General features: G+C 49.8%; 1 protein-coding gene across 3 annotated transcripts in view; it reads right to left on the reverse strand.

Annotated features, from left to right (window-relative positions):
- The window catches only part of LOC147747927 (flavin-containing monooxygenase 5-like), a 529,839-nt gene that overhangs the window by 233,753 nt on the left and 281,954 nt on the right, over positions 1-14,132 (reverse strand). For all 3 annotated transcript variants that reach the window (XM_086956883.1, XM_086956897.1, XM_086956891.1), the window contains exon 5: positions 12,531-12,673. In XM_086956883.1, coding sequence (XP_086813009.1) covers positions 12,531-12,673 — 143 coding nt within the window. The remainder of the gene's footprint in view (positions 1-12,530; positions 12,674-14,132) is intronic.

The raw sequence follows: 14,132 nt of genomic DNA on the forward strand, positions 1-14,132 counted from the left end.
AATACCACTCGTATCAGACATGTTTAAGATACGACCTAACATTTCTGAGAAATGTATAGGGCAATTTGTGGTTAAAATGACATGTATCTCTGCAGTAGTCCTTGCAACGTGCAGATCATACACCTCTTTTGCCGAGGTCAAAGGCACAGTTTTTTGTAATAGAATGGCTTTCATTCTGCTTAAAGTATCAGTTCGTATAGAAGAGATGTTCAGTGAAGGCCATAACGGTGACTAACGATCTGTCTTGGTTTTTGGAAACAATACTTGCATACAGCAAGTGACCCTGGCTGACACAGTTACGAGATAGGGTATTCCTGGCAACGTGCCACAGCAGCTGTGATCATTCAGCATAATGTAACTTCCATTAGAAAGTTGCCCAAAAAGTGGATCAATCACTGCAGCTGGTGAACCTTGCAGGCGGCAGGATAAGTTGTTTGAGGAACCATCACAGGCCAAGTGTAATGTAATACCCTGACAAAGGAGAGAACCACTTAGTGTGTTTTCACAATTTGTACCACTAAGAAACACTTCTTTCCCCCCACTCCAACATCTGTGTGTATAAGGTAAATCCCAGGATGTCTTGATGTATTCTTTACCCAACCTTTCATATACGCCTGCTGGTATATGTTTTAAGCAATACTGAAAATGGAAAATGGTAACAGGCACAGAGATTGTACTGTATATTATTCATTCTGTTGCTGGTTTCTCAGAAACAGTAAATGGCAATCTTTCCAGTTTTTCAATGCTCAGCACTGTATAGTCTGCTCCCCTCTGTGCCAGTTTGATCTGTTTATCTGTGAGATTAAATTCAGAAAACAGTGACATGGTGTTGATTAGACGCCAAGGCACATAGCCTGAGCGTAGGTTTTGTAACGTCCAACCTAATAGCATTATAGAACGTAAATGCGACTGACCATGTTGCAACATGACCAAATCCTGTTCCATTATATCTATGGCAGAGGATACTATGCCGTCCAAAGAATATATTCTGGATGACAGAGTCGTTAACCCATTGTCAACTACAGAGAGAGATTTCTCTAAATTAATACGATTAATTTCTCCTATTCATTCTGCAGTCTCTGCTTGCGTAATCTTCCACACTTCATTTTTAAATAGCATAGATACCGGCGTATATAAAACGCTTATGACGCGGTTTAGTAGGTCCTTGTAAGAAGTCCCTCAGATCAACGACATCTTTAAGTAAAGATAAGTATTGTTTTACTTCCTTTGGTGTAGATTTTTGTAGCCACTCAAGGCACAGTTTCCCTACACTGTATGATGTTACTATTCCTGGATGTTGTCTCTGAACATATCTTGGATCTGGCCTGGTGAATGTGAACCCTTGTGTCTTTTTCAGGAATCTATCTTGACAGCTGTTTGTGTCTGTGGGCCAGATTAACCATTTTTTCCAATCAGGATCTGTTCTGTTTTGAAGCAAAATAGTATGTTCGTCGACCACCCCCTCTGAAGTGTTACTGTTAGCAGGTGTAGGTGTAGGTATGGACAGATTGTTTAAATCTTTTATCTTGGCTAACCCAAGACAAGATGTCTGTTGGACAGTGTCATTCAAAAACATAATTTGCTCTGGGATGATGCAGGCTCCAAATAGTGCTACCAATCCCTGCACCAGCCTGTCTTTTGTGCCCCAGACAGTTTTTGCCTCAATGTTATCTTTCCAAAAGTTAAAACCTAATGTATACAGCTGAGCAAAAAAGGCCTCAGAATAAATTTGCTTGGTATTTGTCAACATACTTTTCATTCCTGTTCTATTAACATTTTTAAAGTAAAGTGATTCTGGATTTGAAACATTAAAACCTGAAAAGTATAGAAATTTGTCATAAAATGTTTTTGAGCTACCCTTTGGTGGCGTAGGACAATGTTCCCATTGGTTATATTTTAGTACATTTCTAGGATTTGCAGATGTGTGCAAGAAATTATGACCATAGTGAATATAACAATACATTAGTTCATAATCTGATGAACCTTCTAAGTATTCATAATTTGTAAATTTTGCAGACATTTCTAAGTCTGACATCATATTATTAACAGTCTCAAAGTCCCAATCATCAGAAAAGGTACTAGATGAAACAAAGTCACTCAAGGAAATCTTGAATTGGTGTAGAATCTTCAACCGCTCTGCCTTACTAAAGATGTCATAATCAGTTCTGTACCACCAGGTATAGGAACGGCTGTGATGTTCACTGATGACAAGTCTCTTTGTTCACGATGAGATGATTTGTGTGGCTTGAGGAGTAAGTTGATGTTCTTACTTGCTGTGTCCTTTTTTTGTTTTTAGCATATCTTCCATTTATCAGCATTCCCAAAGTAAATACAAGAGTCAACCAAAGTAGAAGAAAAAGTACACCCAACACAATGAAATGAAAATGATTTTTATAGAGCGCACATAGTTGCCCTGAGGCGTCCAAGGGCTGAGACTGAGGGTATTATCTAACGAGACGTAGAGCTGGGGAGGGCTTTACTTATTAAATAGGAATGTTTTTAGTTGTTTCCGAAAAGATGTCAATTCCGGATTGGACCTTAGATGAAAGGGGAGAGCATTCCATAACCTAGCAACATTGAAGGAAAAGGAACAACCTCCTGCTCTGGTTCTTCTGACCTTGGGCACTGCAGCCAAAAAGGTGTTGGCTGATCGAAACCAAAGTTCAATCCATGGTGAAACTAGATAAGTCTTTTCCAAGCGATGAAAAAGTTCTGTAGCTTGTTCTTTAAAAGTTCTTTTAGCTGGCATTGTTTCAAGTTCACTGGGATCCTCTGAAAATGTATCAAAGTTAATGAAATAGCCAGAGGCAATTCTGTCAATTGTAGGGATTGCATCAGGATTCGTAGAAATCGTTGGAACCACTTGATCAATTGTTACATTTGTATAGTCAGATGCTATTTCATTGTAGATAGCTGTTTCTTGACGAACTGGTATTTGGGTCTCAAGAGATACAAGGTCCATGGCTTTATTGCACAGTCCTTCTTTTCGCACTGCAGATTCTTCAAAGGTGTTGAGTCTTTCAGTTTGAACCTCTCCGATAGTAGCCAGATTCGGGCGTTGTAAGAAATGGGACCCCCGGCCGGCCAGGGCTTGCGCCACAGCCAGTCAGAGACCACCACTCCTATGTAAAGTCGACCCCTGCTCGCCCTCTAGGTAACGCGGCGCGGGCAGTCAGGCCTATCTCGGAGGACATGTGTGAAGCATTTGCGCACGCACCCACCAACAACAACCTCCCGGGCCCCCCCACAAAAGGAACTCCACACCAAATATATATATGAAAATAGTCTTTGTATTACGAAGGACACATAGGAACATACACCTTACAAGGGGCTCGAGGTACGGCAGGGGTTACAAGGGGAAAGAACAGGGCAGGGCCAAGGGGCCCCTGCCAGGAGTAGGCACATGATCGATCTAGCATTAGAACACATGTTCACTGGGAGCTTCCTCGGACTAGGACTAGGACACAATCACCAGGAGCTTAGCATAGAATACGTCCCGCCCCGGGGTCTCATAGAACCAGCAATAGAACTCACTCTAACCAGCATAGACATACATGAGGCAAGGTTATACAGGAGGGAAGGAATGGCAAGGTACATAACACAACAGAGGCCCCCATCAGCAGGGCAACACATAATCAGTCTCAGCAACACATTGATAATAGTCAGTAGCGCCCCCTAGGCCAGATGGCCTTCCTGGGGCGAGGGCGCCTTAGAGTCTCGGAGTCCTGAGTGGGCTGCAAGGGGCCCAGGGCAAACCTAAACGTGGCAGCGGCCCACTAAGTGCTGGGCCGCTGGGGGACTGGGACATAGCAGGGTCCGGGACACGTGGTGGGGCCACTCGGGGCCCAGGCAGGGCCAGGGACACGTGGTGGGGCCACTCGGGGCCCAGGCAGGGCCAGGGACACGTGGTGGGGCCACTCGGGGCCCAGGCAGGGCTAGGGACAAGAACTGCAGGCAGGCGGGGCCCCCCTCGGGGGACCCGGCATCACTGGGGGCCCCAGGGGCCGTGACGGAGCCTCACGGGGCTCAGGGCAAGAACTGGGCAGGCGGGGCCCCCCCTCGGGGGACCCGGCATCAATGGGGGCCGTGACGGAGCCTCGCGGGCTCGGGATCAGAACTGGGCAGGCGGGGCCCCCCTCGGGGGACCCGGCATCACTGGGGGCCCTTCGGGCCTCGAGGCACACGCGTGCTCGCGCTGGAGGGGAGGGGCGAGCACCGACAATGTGCTCCGACGCCCCGCCTCCCCTCCGGCAGCACTCACCGTCGGCGGGCAGACGCGCCGGTCCTCCTCGCTCTCCGGGGCTCCCTCTCGCTCCTGGGGGCCCCCGGGGGGGAAGCGGCAGTGGTTCGGGTGGAACGCAGGGGCGCGGAGTAGGCTCCCGCCGACCCCTGCCTTCGTGGCTCTCGCCGGTCGTCCCCACAGCTCCCCGGGCCGCCGGCCAATCAGAGCGCGGCCCGGGGAAACGTCATCAGCTCAGCCCGGGCCGACAGCCAATCAGAGCGCGGCCCGGGGGCGGGCTTCACGCAGGGTCCCGGGCTGCGGCGGTGAAACACAGGGGAAATTGACGAGGGCCCGGCTCCCTCGATAAGGCAGCCAGGAAGGCAATAACGCGAGGTAGGCACTCGCTGGGGGCTCGGGCCCCCTCCCACGACAGGCATATGCCGGGTGGGCACCGGCTGGAGGAATAGAGCGCTCCTAGCGCTGGGGGCAGAACGGCAGCGCCTCGAGGCGCTAGGACAGCCGGATGGCACCGCCCCAAGGCGCTAAGACGACAGGAAAGCGCTCCCAAGCGCTAGAAGCGGGAATGAGCGCCACAAGGCACTAGGATAGCAGGAGAACGCTCTCAAGCGCTAGGGCCATAGAAAGCAGGGTCCATAGGAAGTCCAGGAGTTCAGGGGGGAGCACATCAGCTTGTAGAAGGGAAAAAGGGACATCAGCAGTGCAGGAGCAGGGCAGGGCCCAGGGAGGCCAGCCAACCCTGAGCCCACGCAGCAGCACGACCCTGGGAGGGTTCCAGGCAGGACGAGCAGGAAGAGAGGAAGAGAGAGAGAAGAGGGCCCACCCCCCTTTTATACAGGAGCTCCCTTTGTCTCCAAAAGGGGCAGGCAGGGAGAGAACCAGCCAGAACTGGTTATAAGGAATTTCATGCTACTGGCCAGGCCAGGGGCACTGGACGCACCCTAGGGGGTGGGGCCAGCCTGGTGGGGAAGGCCCAGGCGGCTTCAGCCAATCATACACCAGCACACCTACTGCACACATGCACCCAAGTCTAGAAGTGGCACTTCCCTTCTAGTCACACACATGATGCATACATCATCTTGTAGCATTCAACCTCACGAGCGCACACATACCAAACACGACCCGGCACGCCCCCACGCATCAGGAACTACCAGGGCCACATCCATTCCCCATGCATTCCTATGGGAGGCAGGTCTCTCTCACCACACACACACTCAGAGGGGGAATCACCATTCCCCGGACACATATACTAAGCACCAAACTTCAGGGGCGGACCTGCCAGACGGGCCAAGTCCAACACATGCCCCTCCCAGCCCAAACGCAGGGCAGACCAATCACTACCGTGATGGACTTCCCTGCTGCAGGGCGATAGAATTTGGACGCGGCCCGCACCGCCGGACCGATAGACATACACAGACTAAAAATAATAAAAGTTAACAAAACAAAACAACAACAAAAAAAAAAGAAAAAAAAATGAAGACATAGGCCCAACCAGGCTACCCACCTGGTACTCCTGAGTTGTCCATGACTAGGACCAGGCCCTAAGCCATCCAGATACCACTGGTCCCTGCTAATCCGAAGTGGGGGGTGGTAACCCCGGGCCCACAATAGCCCTTCTCCACTCCCTTTCTCAGGGTAGCCACGACTACCACTGTTCCTTCCACCTAGGGTCCGCACCCCCCAGGCTTGCCAGAGGTCACGGGCAAGAATGCCCCACCCTACCTCTACTTCTGAGGTTCCGCGTTCTCCCAGGAGAAACACCCTCAGAACACACTTTCCTACCAGTCTTGGAACTTCCTCCCTCCACTGGTCTTCCACCTGGGAACTAAGCGTTCAGCTCTCCCCAAGGCAAGCCGCGGCCGCGCCAGCAGGTCTTCCTTGTCCGGGATACAACTTAACATACATTCAGCCAGGGCGACACCTGACGCCTAAAACACAACAGGAATACCACTTAAGATAAATTCAGCCAGGGCGACACCTGACGCCTAAAACGCAACAAGAGGAGTCTCAGTGTTCAGCTCTCCCCAAGGCAAGCCGCGGCCGCGCCAGCAGGTCTTCCTTGTCCGGGATACAACTTAACATACATTCAGCCAGGGCGACACCTGACGCCTAGAACACAACAGGGATACCACTTAAGATAAATTCAGCCAGGGCGACACCTGACGCCTAAAACGCAACAAGAGGAGTCTCAGTGTTCAGCTCTCCCCAAGGCAAGCCGCGGCCGCGCCAGCAGGTCTTCCTTGTCCGGGATACAACTTAACATACATTCAGCCAGGGCGACACCTGACGCCTAGAACACAACAGGGATACCACTTAAGATAAATTCAGCCAGGGCGACACCTGACGCCTAAAACGCATCCAGCGGGATACGGAACACATGATGCGTCAACCACATTCAACGGGGTAAGGAAGGACAGGATTATCGGTGATTCAGCAAGCTCCCCATCCCAGAGAACTTACACTCCATTACTCCGTGCACCTCAACATTCATCCACACACCGTCCCCTAGACTGGTAAGACAGTTTTCCACCGCCCCTGATTCCTCAACCCGACCCTCGGGGCACAGGTACCATTACTCTAGGGACAAGGACCCTTCACATTTGAACACAATTACACAACCACCACTGGATCCCACCCTCCTGGTGAATCCAGAAAACCAAATTACACTAGGGAGATGATTTACCCTCCCAAGCTAGGGGCACCTAACTCACAGTGCATACGCACACATTTTTCCACAGAACGGACATTTAAGTAACCTTAAAAAAACTCTCCACAGAACGGGTATTTCTATTAATCATTAAACATTTCCACAGAACAGACATTTTCAGCAACCTGACCCGACCCATGTGGCACAGGTATCATTACTCCAGGGAAGGGACAGGGACCATGCACATTGAACACAATTACGCTGCCACCACTGGATCCCACCCTTCTGGTGAATCCAGAAAAACCCATTGCACTAGGGAGTTGATCTACCCTCCCGAGCTAGGGCCACCTAACCCATAGCGTACCAGAATACATTTTTCACAGAACAGACATTTAAGTAACCTCTTAAAAGCAATAATCTCCTTTTTTTGCGACCATTTACAATGCAGAGTTTTGTAGGGAGGCCAGTTATCGTTGTGGTACTGCGCAAACACAAGTCCGGATCCCACCGCTAGCCACCAGTGTAAGAAATGGGACCCCCGGCCGGCCAGGGCTTGCGCCACAGCCAGTCAGAGACCACCACTCCTATGTAAAGTCGACCCCTGCTCGCCCTCTAGGTAACGCGGCGCGGGCAGTCAGGCCTATCTCGGAGGACATGTGTGAAGCATTTGCGCACGCACCCACCAACAACAACCTCCCGGGCCCCCCCACAAAAGGAACTCCACACCAAATATATATATGAAAATAGTCTTTGTATTACGAAGGACACATAGGAACATACACCTTACAAGGGGCTCGAGGTACGGCAGGGGTTACAAGGGGAAAGAACAGGGCAGGGCCAAGGGGCCCCTGCCAGGAGTAGGCACATGATCGATCTAGCATTAGAACACATGTTCACTGGGAGCTTCCTCGGACTAGGACTAGGACACAATCACCAGGAGCTTAGCATAGAATACGTCCCGCCCCGGGGTCTCATAGAACCAGCAATAGAACTCACTCTAACCAGCATAGACATACATGAGGCAAGGTTATACAGGAGGGAAGGAATGGCAAGGTACATAACACAACAGAGGCCCCCATCAGCAGGGCAACACATAATCAGTCTCAGCAACACATTGATAATAGTCAGTAGCGCCCCCTAGGCCAGATGGCCTTCCTGGGGCGAGGGCGCCTTAGAGTCTCGGAGTCCTGAGTGGGCTGCAAGGGGCCCAGGGCAAACCTAAACGTGGCAGCGGCCCACTAAGTGCTGGGCCGCTGGGGGACTGGGACATAGCAGGGTCCGGGACACGTGGTGGGGCCACTCGGGGCCCAGGCAGGGCCAGGGACACGTGGTGGGGCCACTCGGGGCCCAGGCAGGGCCAGGGACACGTGGTGGGGCCACTCGGGGCCCAGGCAGGGCTAGGGACAAGAACTGCAGGCAGGCGGGGCCCCCCTCGGGGGACCCGGCATCACTGGGGGCCCCAGGGGCCGTGACGGAGCCTCACGGGGCTCAGGGCAAGAACTGGGCAGGCGGGGCCCCCCCTCGGGGGACCCGGCATCAATGGGGGCCGTGACGGAGCCTCGCGGGCTCGGGATCAGAACTGGGCAGGCGGGGCCCCCCTCGGGGGACCCGGCATCACTGGGGGCCCTTCGGGCCTCGAGGCACACGCGTGCTCGCGCTGGAGGGGAGGGGCGAGCACCGACAATGTGCTCCGACGCCCCGCCTCCCCTCCGGCAGCACTCACCGTCGGCGGGCAGACGCGCCGGTCCTCCTCGCTCTCCGGGGCTCCCTCTCGCTCCTGGGGGCCCCCGGGGGGGAAGCGGCAGTGGTTCGGGTGGAACGCAGGGGCGCGGAGTAGGCTCCCGCCGACCCCTGCCTTCGTGGCTCTCGCCGGTCGTCCCCACAGCTCCCCGGGCCGCCGGCCAATCAGAGCGCGGCCCGGGGAAACGTCATCAGCTCAGCCCGGGCCGACAGCCAATCAGAGCGCGGCCCGGGGGCGGGCTTCACGCAGGGTCCCGGGCTGCGGCGGTGAAACACAGGGGAAATTGACGAGGGCCCGGCTCCCTCGATAAGGCAGCCAGGAAGGCAATAACGCGAGGTAGGCACTCGCTGGGGGCTCGGGCCCCCTCCCACGACAGGCATATGCCGGGTGGGCACCGGCTGGAGGAATAGAGCGCTCCTAGCGCTGGGGGCAGAACGGCAGCGCCTCGAGGCGCTAGGACAGCCGGATGGCACCGCCCCAAGGCGCTAAGACGACAGGAAAGCGCTCCCAAGCGCTAGAAGCGGGAATGAGCGCCACAAGGCACTAGGATAGCAGGAGAACGCTCTCAAGCGCTAGGGCCATAGAAAGCAGGGTCCATAGGAAGTCCAGGAGTTCAGGGGGGAGCACATCAGCTTGTAGAAGGGAAAAAGGGACATCAGCAGTGCAGGAGCAGGGCAGGGCCCAGGGAGGCCAGCCAACCCTGAGCCCACGCAGCAGCACGACCCTGGGAGGGTTCCAGGCAGGACGAGCAGGAAGAGAGGAAGAGAGAGAGAAGAGGGCCCACCCCCCTTTTATACAGGAGCTCCCTTTGTCTCCAAAAGGGGCAGGCAGGGAGAGAACCAGCCAGAACTGGTTATAAGGAATTTCATGCTACTGGCCAGGCCAGGGGCACTGGACGCACCCTAGGGGGTGGGGCCAGCCTGGTGGGGAAGGCCCAGGCGGCTTCAGCCAATCATACACCAGCACACCTACTGCACACATGCACCCAAGTCTAGAAGTGGCACTTCCCTTCTAGTCACACACATGATGCATACATCATCTTGTAGCATTCAACCTCACGAGCGCACACATACCAAACACGACCCGGCACGCCCCCACGCATCAGGAACTACCAGGGCCACATCCATTCCCCATGCATTCCTATGGGAGGCAGGTCTCTCTCACCACACACACACTCAGAGGGGGAATCACCATTCCCCGGACACATATACTAAGCACCAAACTTCAGGGGCGGACCTGCCAGACGGGCCAAGTCCAACAGGCGTCTGTTACATCTTTGGAGTCCACTTGGCCTACTGCTTATGATTGGCCACATGATGTGGTTTGACCAGGTCTTTGGAAACAAATCTGTTCTCCTTTTTACCAACAAGGGGCGGAAGTATCACTGTTCTTGATCCGTGGATGGCTAGGACAGGTACTGCTTGTCTGTAAGAAGGCTCAAATTCCTTCGTGTCCGCGATCTTTTCTCATTTAAATAAATGTCTCTTTCAGATCAATCTTTAAATGGTGTTTTGTAACTTCCATATGTGCTGATCTATGTAGCACACATAGCAGTTGCAAAACATTTTTTTTTATTATTGTTTATGTACAGGAAGGGACGCCTTCCTGCACATAAACAATCATTAGCGTTTTACTGTTGCTGCACAGATGGATACAGCAAAAGCAAGGAGAAATGTAATATTTCTCCTCATTTTGCCAGGGTAAGACCAGGTTTTCCCTGGTCTTAATTTTGTCCAGCACCATATTTGCACCACCCTTGTAAATATGGTGCAGCATCAAAATCAATGGGTGTTGTGGTGGAACGCCCACAGCAACACCCATTGCCCTCCCTTTCATGCTAAGTATAGCGTGAAAGGGGGCCTTATTTACAATGCAGCATTATGCCACATTAAGTGACTTAACACTACCTTTTAATTAAGGCGGAGCCCCTATCGCCACCACAAACTCCTGAAAAGTGACATTGTGGTGGAGATAGGGTTTGTAAATATGCCCCTAAGGTTTTCTCCCGAGCCATCTTGAAAGACCACAGTTGAAATTAGCGTTAGCACGGGGGCTGATATTTCTGTGACTTGGAATCACAGCGCTATTATGCATTTTCCACAACGGAATGGGGTGCTACTTTGGAAATGAATGATTTCTGCTAGTTATTTCTTAATTCAGGGTTGTTTACTCAGATATATTCTGCTCAGTGTAACCTGGAGAATATGTTCTTTGAAAATCCTTACAGTGTGACATTTCAAAATATAACATCTCAAAATCACCTTTTGCCCAATTGCCTCCCAAGTCCTGTTGCTGGACAAATCGAAAGTTCCAGAAAATTGAAATGAGGGTCTAAATGCACTGAATATTTGGACTTTGCATCATCACAGTGGCAACGGAATTAACATCACAACCAGGTCCCAAATCTATAAATTATCATTTAAACTCAGTTCCTGGTATGGAACGCTAGGATATCTGACCCTCATATCTCTAGAGGTATTTCACATTTCTGGGGTTAAAAATGCCCAAAAAGATTTACCTCCAGCACTCCTCCACCCGTGCATCCTCAAAAACACCCTATCCTCTTTAGTAAACAGTAGTAGGTCTAAGTGACGCTATTTGGGGCTGAAGAAGTCTGTGGGACATTTATCATACAGCCACCGATCACACTACTCCAGCTGCACCAAGCTATTTCATGGAGACTAGCTTGGAAACTTTCATGGGACACCAGTGCTTAATTTATAAAATAATAAGTGCCAGGGCCTTGACCAGGAGGCCACTGTAGGAGCCAGGCAGCACAGCTTCCAGTCCAAGGTAAAGGCATCAACTGGCCAATGGACTGGAACACCGTGGAAGAGTGCAACCAGCATTCCATGCCTCACTCCCAACAGGGAAAAGATAGTAACCAATACACAACACATCCTCCCCTTACACTGAAAACAAAACACAGTAAACACAATGAAATATGCAATAGAAAATTCCAAAAAGTATACACATTACAGTATGTGACACAACTTAAACTATAACCACATTACCTGTCCTTTAGCCAACCCAGGAGTGTTCTCTTCCTACTCCCACTCACACCAGCATCCTGTGTTACCACAACCAGATCCATGGCACTTGAGCGCAGTTCCTTCATTCCAGATTGAACCCCTTCCAAAACATCCGATGTTCACAAACTGCAGCTCAAAAGAACTCTGGCAAAGAGCCTCCTCGCAGGGCACGTTAGGCATTCCAGCGCGGCCCAACGAGGAGCTATTCAATAATGAAGCATGACACCCCTTGGGGTGTGTGAGGGCTCTTGGTTCTGAGGAATCAGGTCCCTCAGACTTGATCATTCAGGACCCTACTGACCTACCTTCAACAGGAACTGTACACCTTTTTGTTTCTCAGTTTAATCCAGGGGCATGTGTGCTGGACCTTTAATTAGCTCTTCATCCCTCCTTGTGTATTCAGTTCTTAACTTACTCCAAGGCTGGTGTGCAGCATAATTATATCAGTTTGGGTACTTTTAGGGCTGTAGTTACCTTAGAAGTCCATCTTGTGAATTACAATGTTCTTACTCTTTTATGTGTGTGTGTGTTTTTGTTTTAGCATGTGTCTCCAAAATGCCTTGTTACATTTTTTTTCGCCCTAAAGATGTTTGAGTAATCAGTCCCCATTTTCCCACCACTCACCCTGGTTCCTCCCACATTTACTACAAAGTAGTATGCACTGTGGCACAGAGATGAAAGGAGAGGCAAAGGTCTCTGGCAGTAGGTTTGTGAATGGCCTTTAGTAGTATGTGAGTAGTAGGCAGTGGAAACAAGTGTTACAGAAGTGGGGGCATCTAACGGAGTGTGTCGCTTGGCTGTACGAATTTGAAACCCCTGGGTGCATCTGAACTTTTTCAAACTTTATTAAAAACCTGAAGATTAGGTCACCTGGCTGGCTGTGCGGCTGATCTCCACAGAAAGATCACCTCCAGAGTTCCCAATTCCTATTATGATGATTCTCTTCCCCTCAAACGGTTCTGGGTGTTTGTAGTCCCGACTGTGGAAGTACTGGCCTATGAATTTCTCAATTCCTGCATAGAGCAATAGAAAGAAATATGAAACTGGATTTAGACTAAGTCCATTTTCAAAAAGTAATTTCTGTAAGCTAATTTGGTTAGTCACATTTTACATCAAGTCAAGTTAAGTAAATCTTTTATTAAAAAGCAAGCAATACAAGATAAAGACGTGAATTATATCGAAGGATAAAAAGCTCAATACATTTAGTTTACATATAGACACAATAATTACACTTAAAAACAAAAGTATTCAAGCATTGAGGTAGACATAGAGAAACAGCAATTCAATATGGACCCAAACATGGTATCACAGGCAATTTTTTAAAGACCATGCCCATCTCCCTTTGTAGTATTTAACTTACAAGTCTTTATATGTGGTTTTTCACAACTAAGACCACGCCCATGATTATAAGTGGGATCAACTAGGAAAAAATTCACAAAAATCGTCAATTTCCTCAAAACGCAAGTCGCCTTCATAGATTAAAGATTTTCATCTATAGAGGGCCTCCTTGATGTAATCTAGAATAACAAAACATGTGTATAAAGTTGGCAGGTTTTTTGAGTGAATAAAAGCTTCCTGATGATTAGATAAACCTTGGGATATTAATAGGGGGTGTAGCGTTGATGACCTGATATCACTATAAAGTCTAGAGAACAATAAAGAATGTAAGGTTGTCTGTCTCGCCTTCCCATCACATGGGCACCTAGGCAGATTCGGGAACCATGCCCATCTCCCTTTGTAGTATTTAGCTTACAAGTCTTTATATGTGGTTTTTCACAACTATGCCCACGCCGATGATTGCAAGTGGGATCAACTAGGAAAAAATTCACAAAAATCGTCAATTTCCTCAAAACGCAAGTCGCCTTCATAGATTAAAGATTTTCGTCTATAGAGGGCCTCCTTGATGTAATCTAGAATAACAAAACATGTGTATAAAGTTGGCAGTTTTTTTGAGTGAATAAAAGCCTCCTGATGATTAGATAAACCTTGGGATATTAATAGGGGGTGTAGCGTTGATGACCTGATATCACTATGAAGTCTAGAGAACAATAAAAAATGTAAGGTTGTCTGTCTCGCCTTCCCATCACATGGGCACCTAGGCAGATTCGGGAACCATGCCCATCTCCCTTTGTAGTGTTTAACTTACAAGTCTTTATATGTGGTTTTTCACAACTAAGACCACGCCCATGATTACAAGTGGGATCAACTAGGAAAAAATTCTCAAAAATCGTCAATTTCCTCAAAACGCAAGTTGCCTACATAGATTAAAGATTTTCGTCTATAGAGGGCCTCCTTGATGTAATCTAGAATAACAAAACATGTGTATAAAGTTGGCAGGTTTTTTGAGTGAATTAAAGCCTCCTGATGATTTGATAAACCTTGGGATATTAATAGGGGGTGTAGCGTTGATGACCTGATATCACTATAAAGTCTAGAGAACAATAAAACATGTAAGGTTGTCTGTCTCGCCTT

Source organism: Lissotriton vulgaris, chromosome 1_1 (genome assembly GCF_964263255.1).
Source record: "Lissotriton vulgaris chromosome 1_1, aLisVul1.2, whole genome shotgun sequence".
Taxonomy (NCBI): Eukaryota; Metazoa; Chordata; class Amphibia; order Caudata; family Salamandridae; genus Lissotriton; species Lissotriton vulgaris.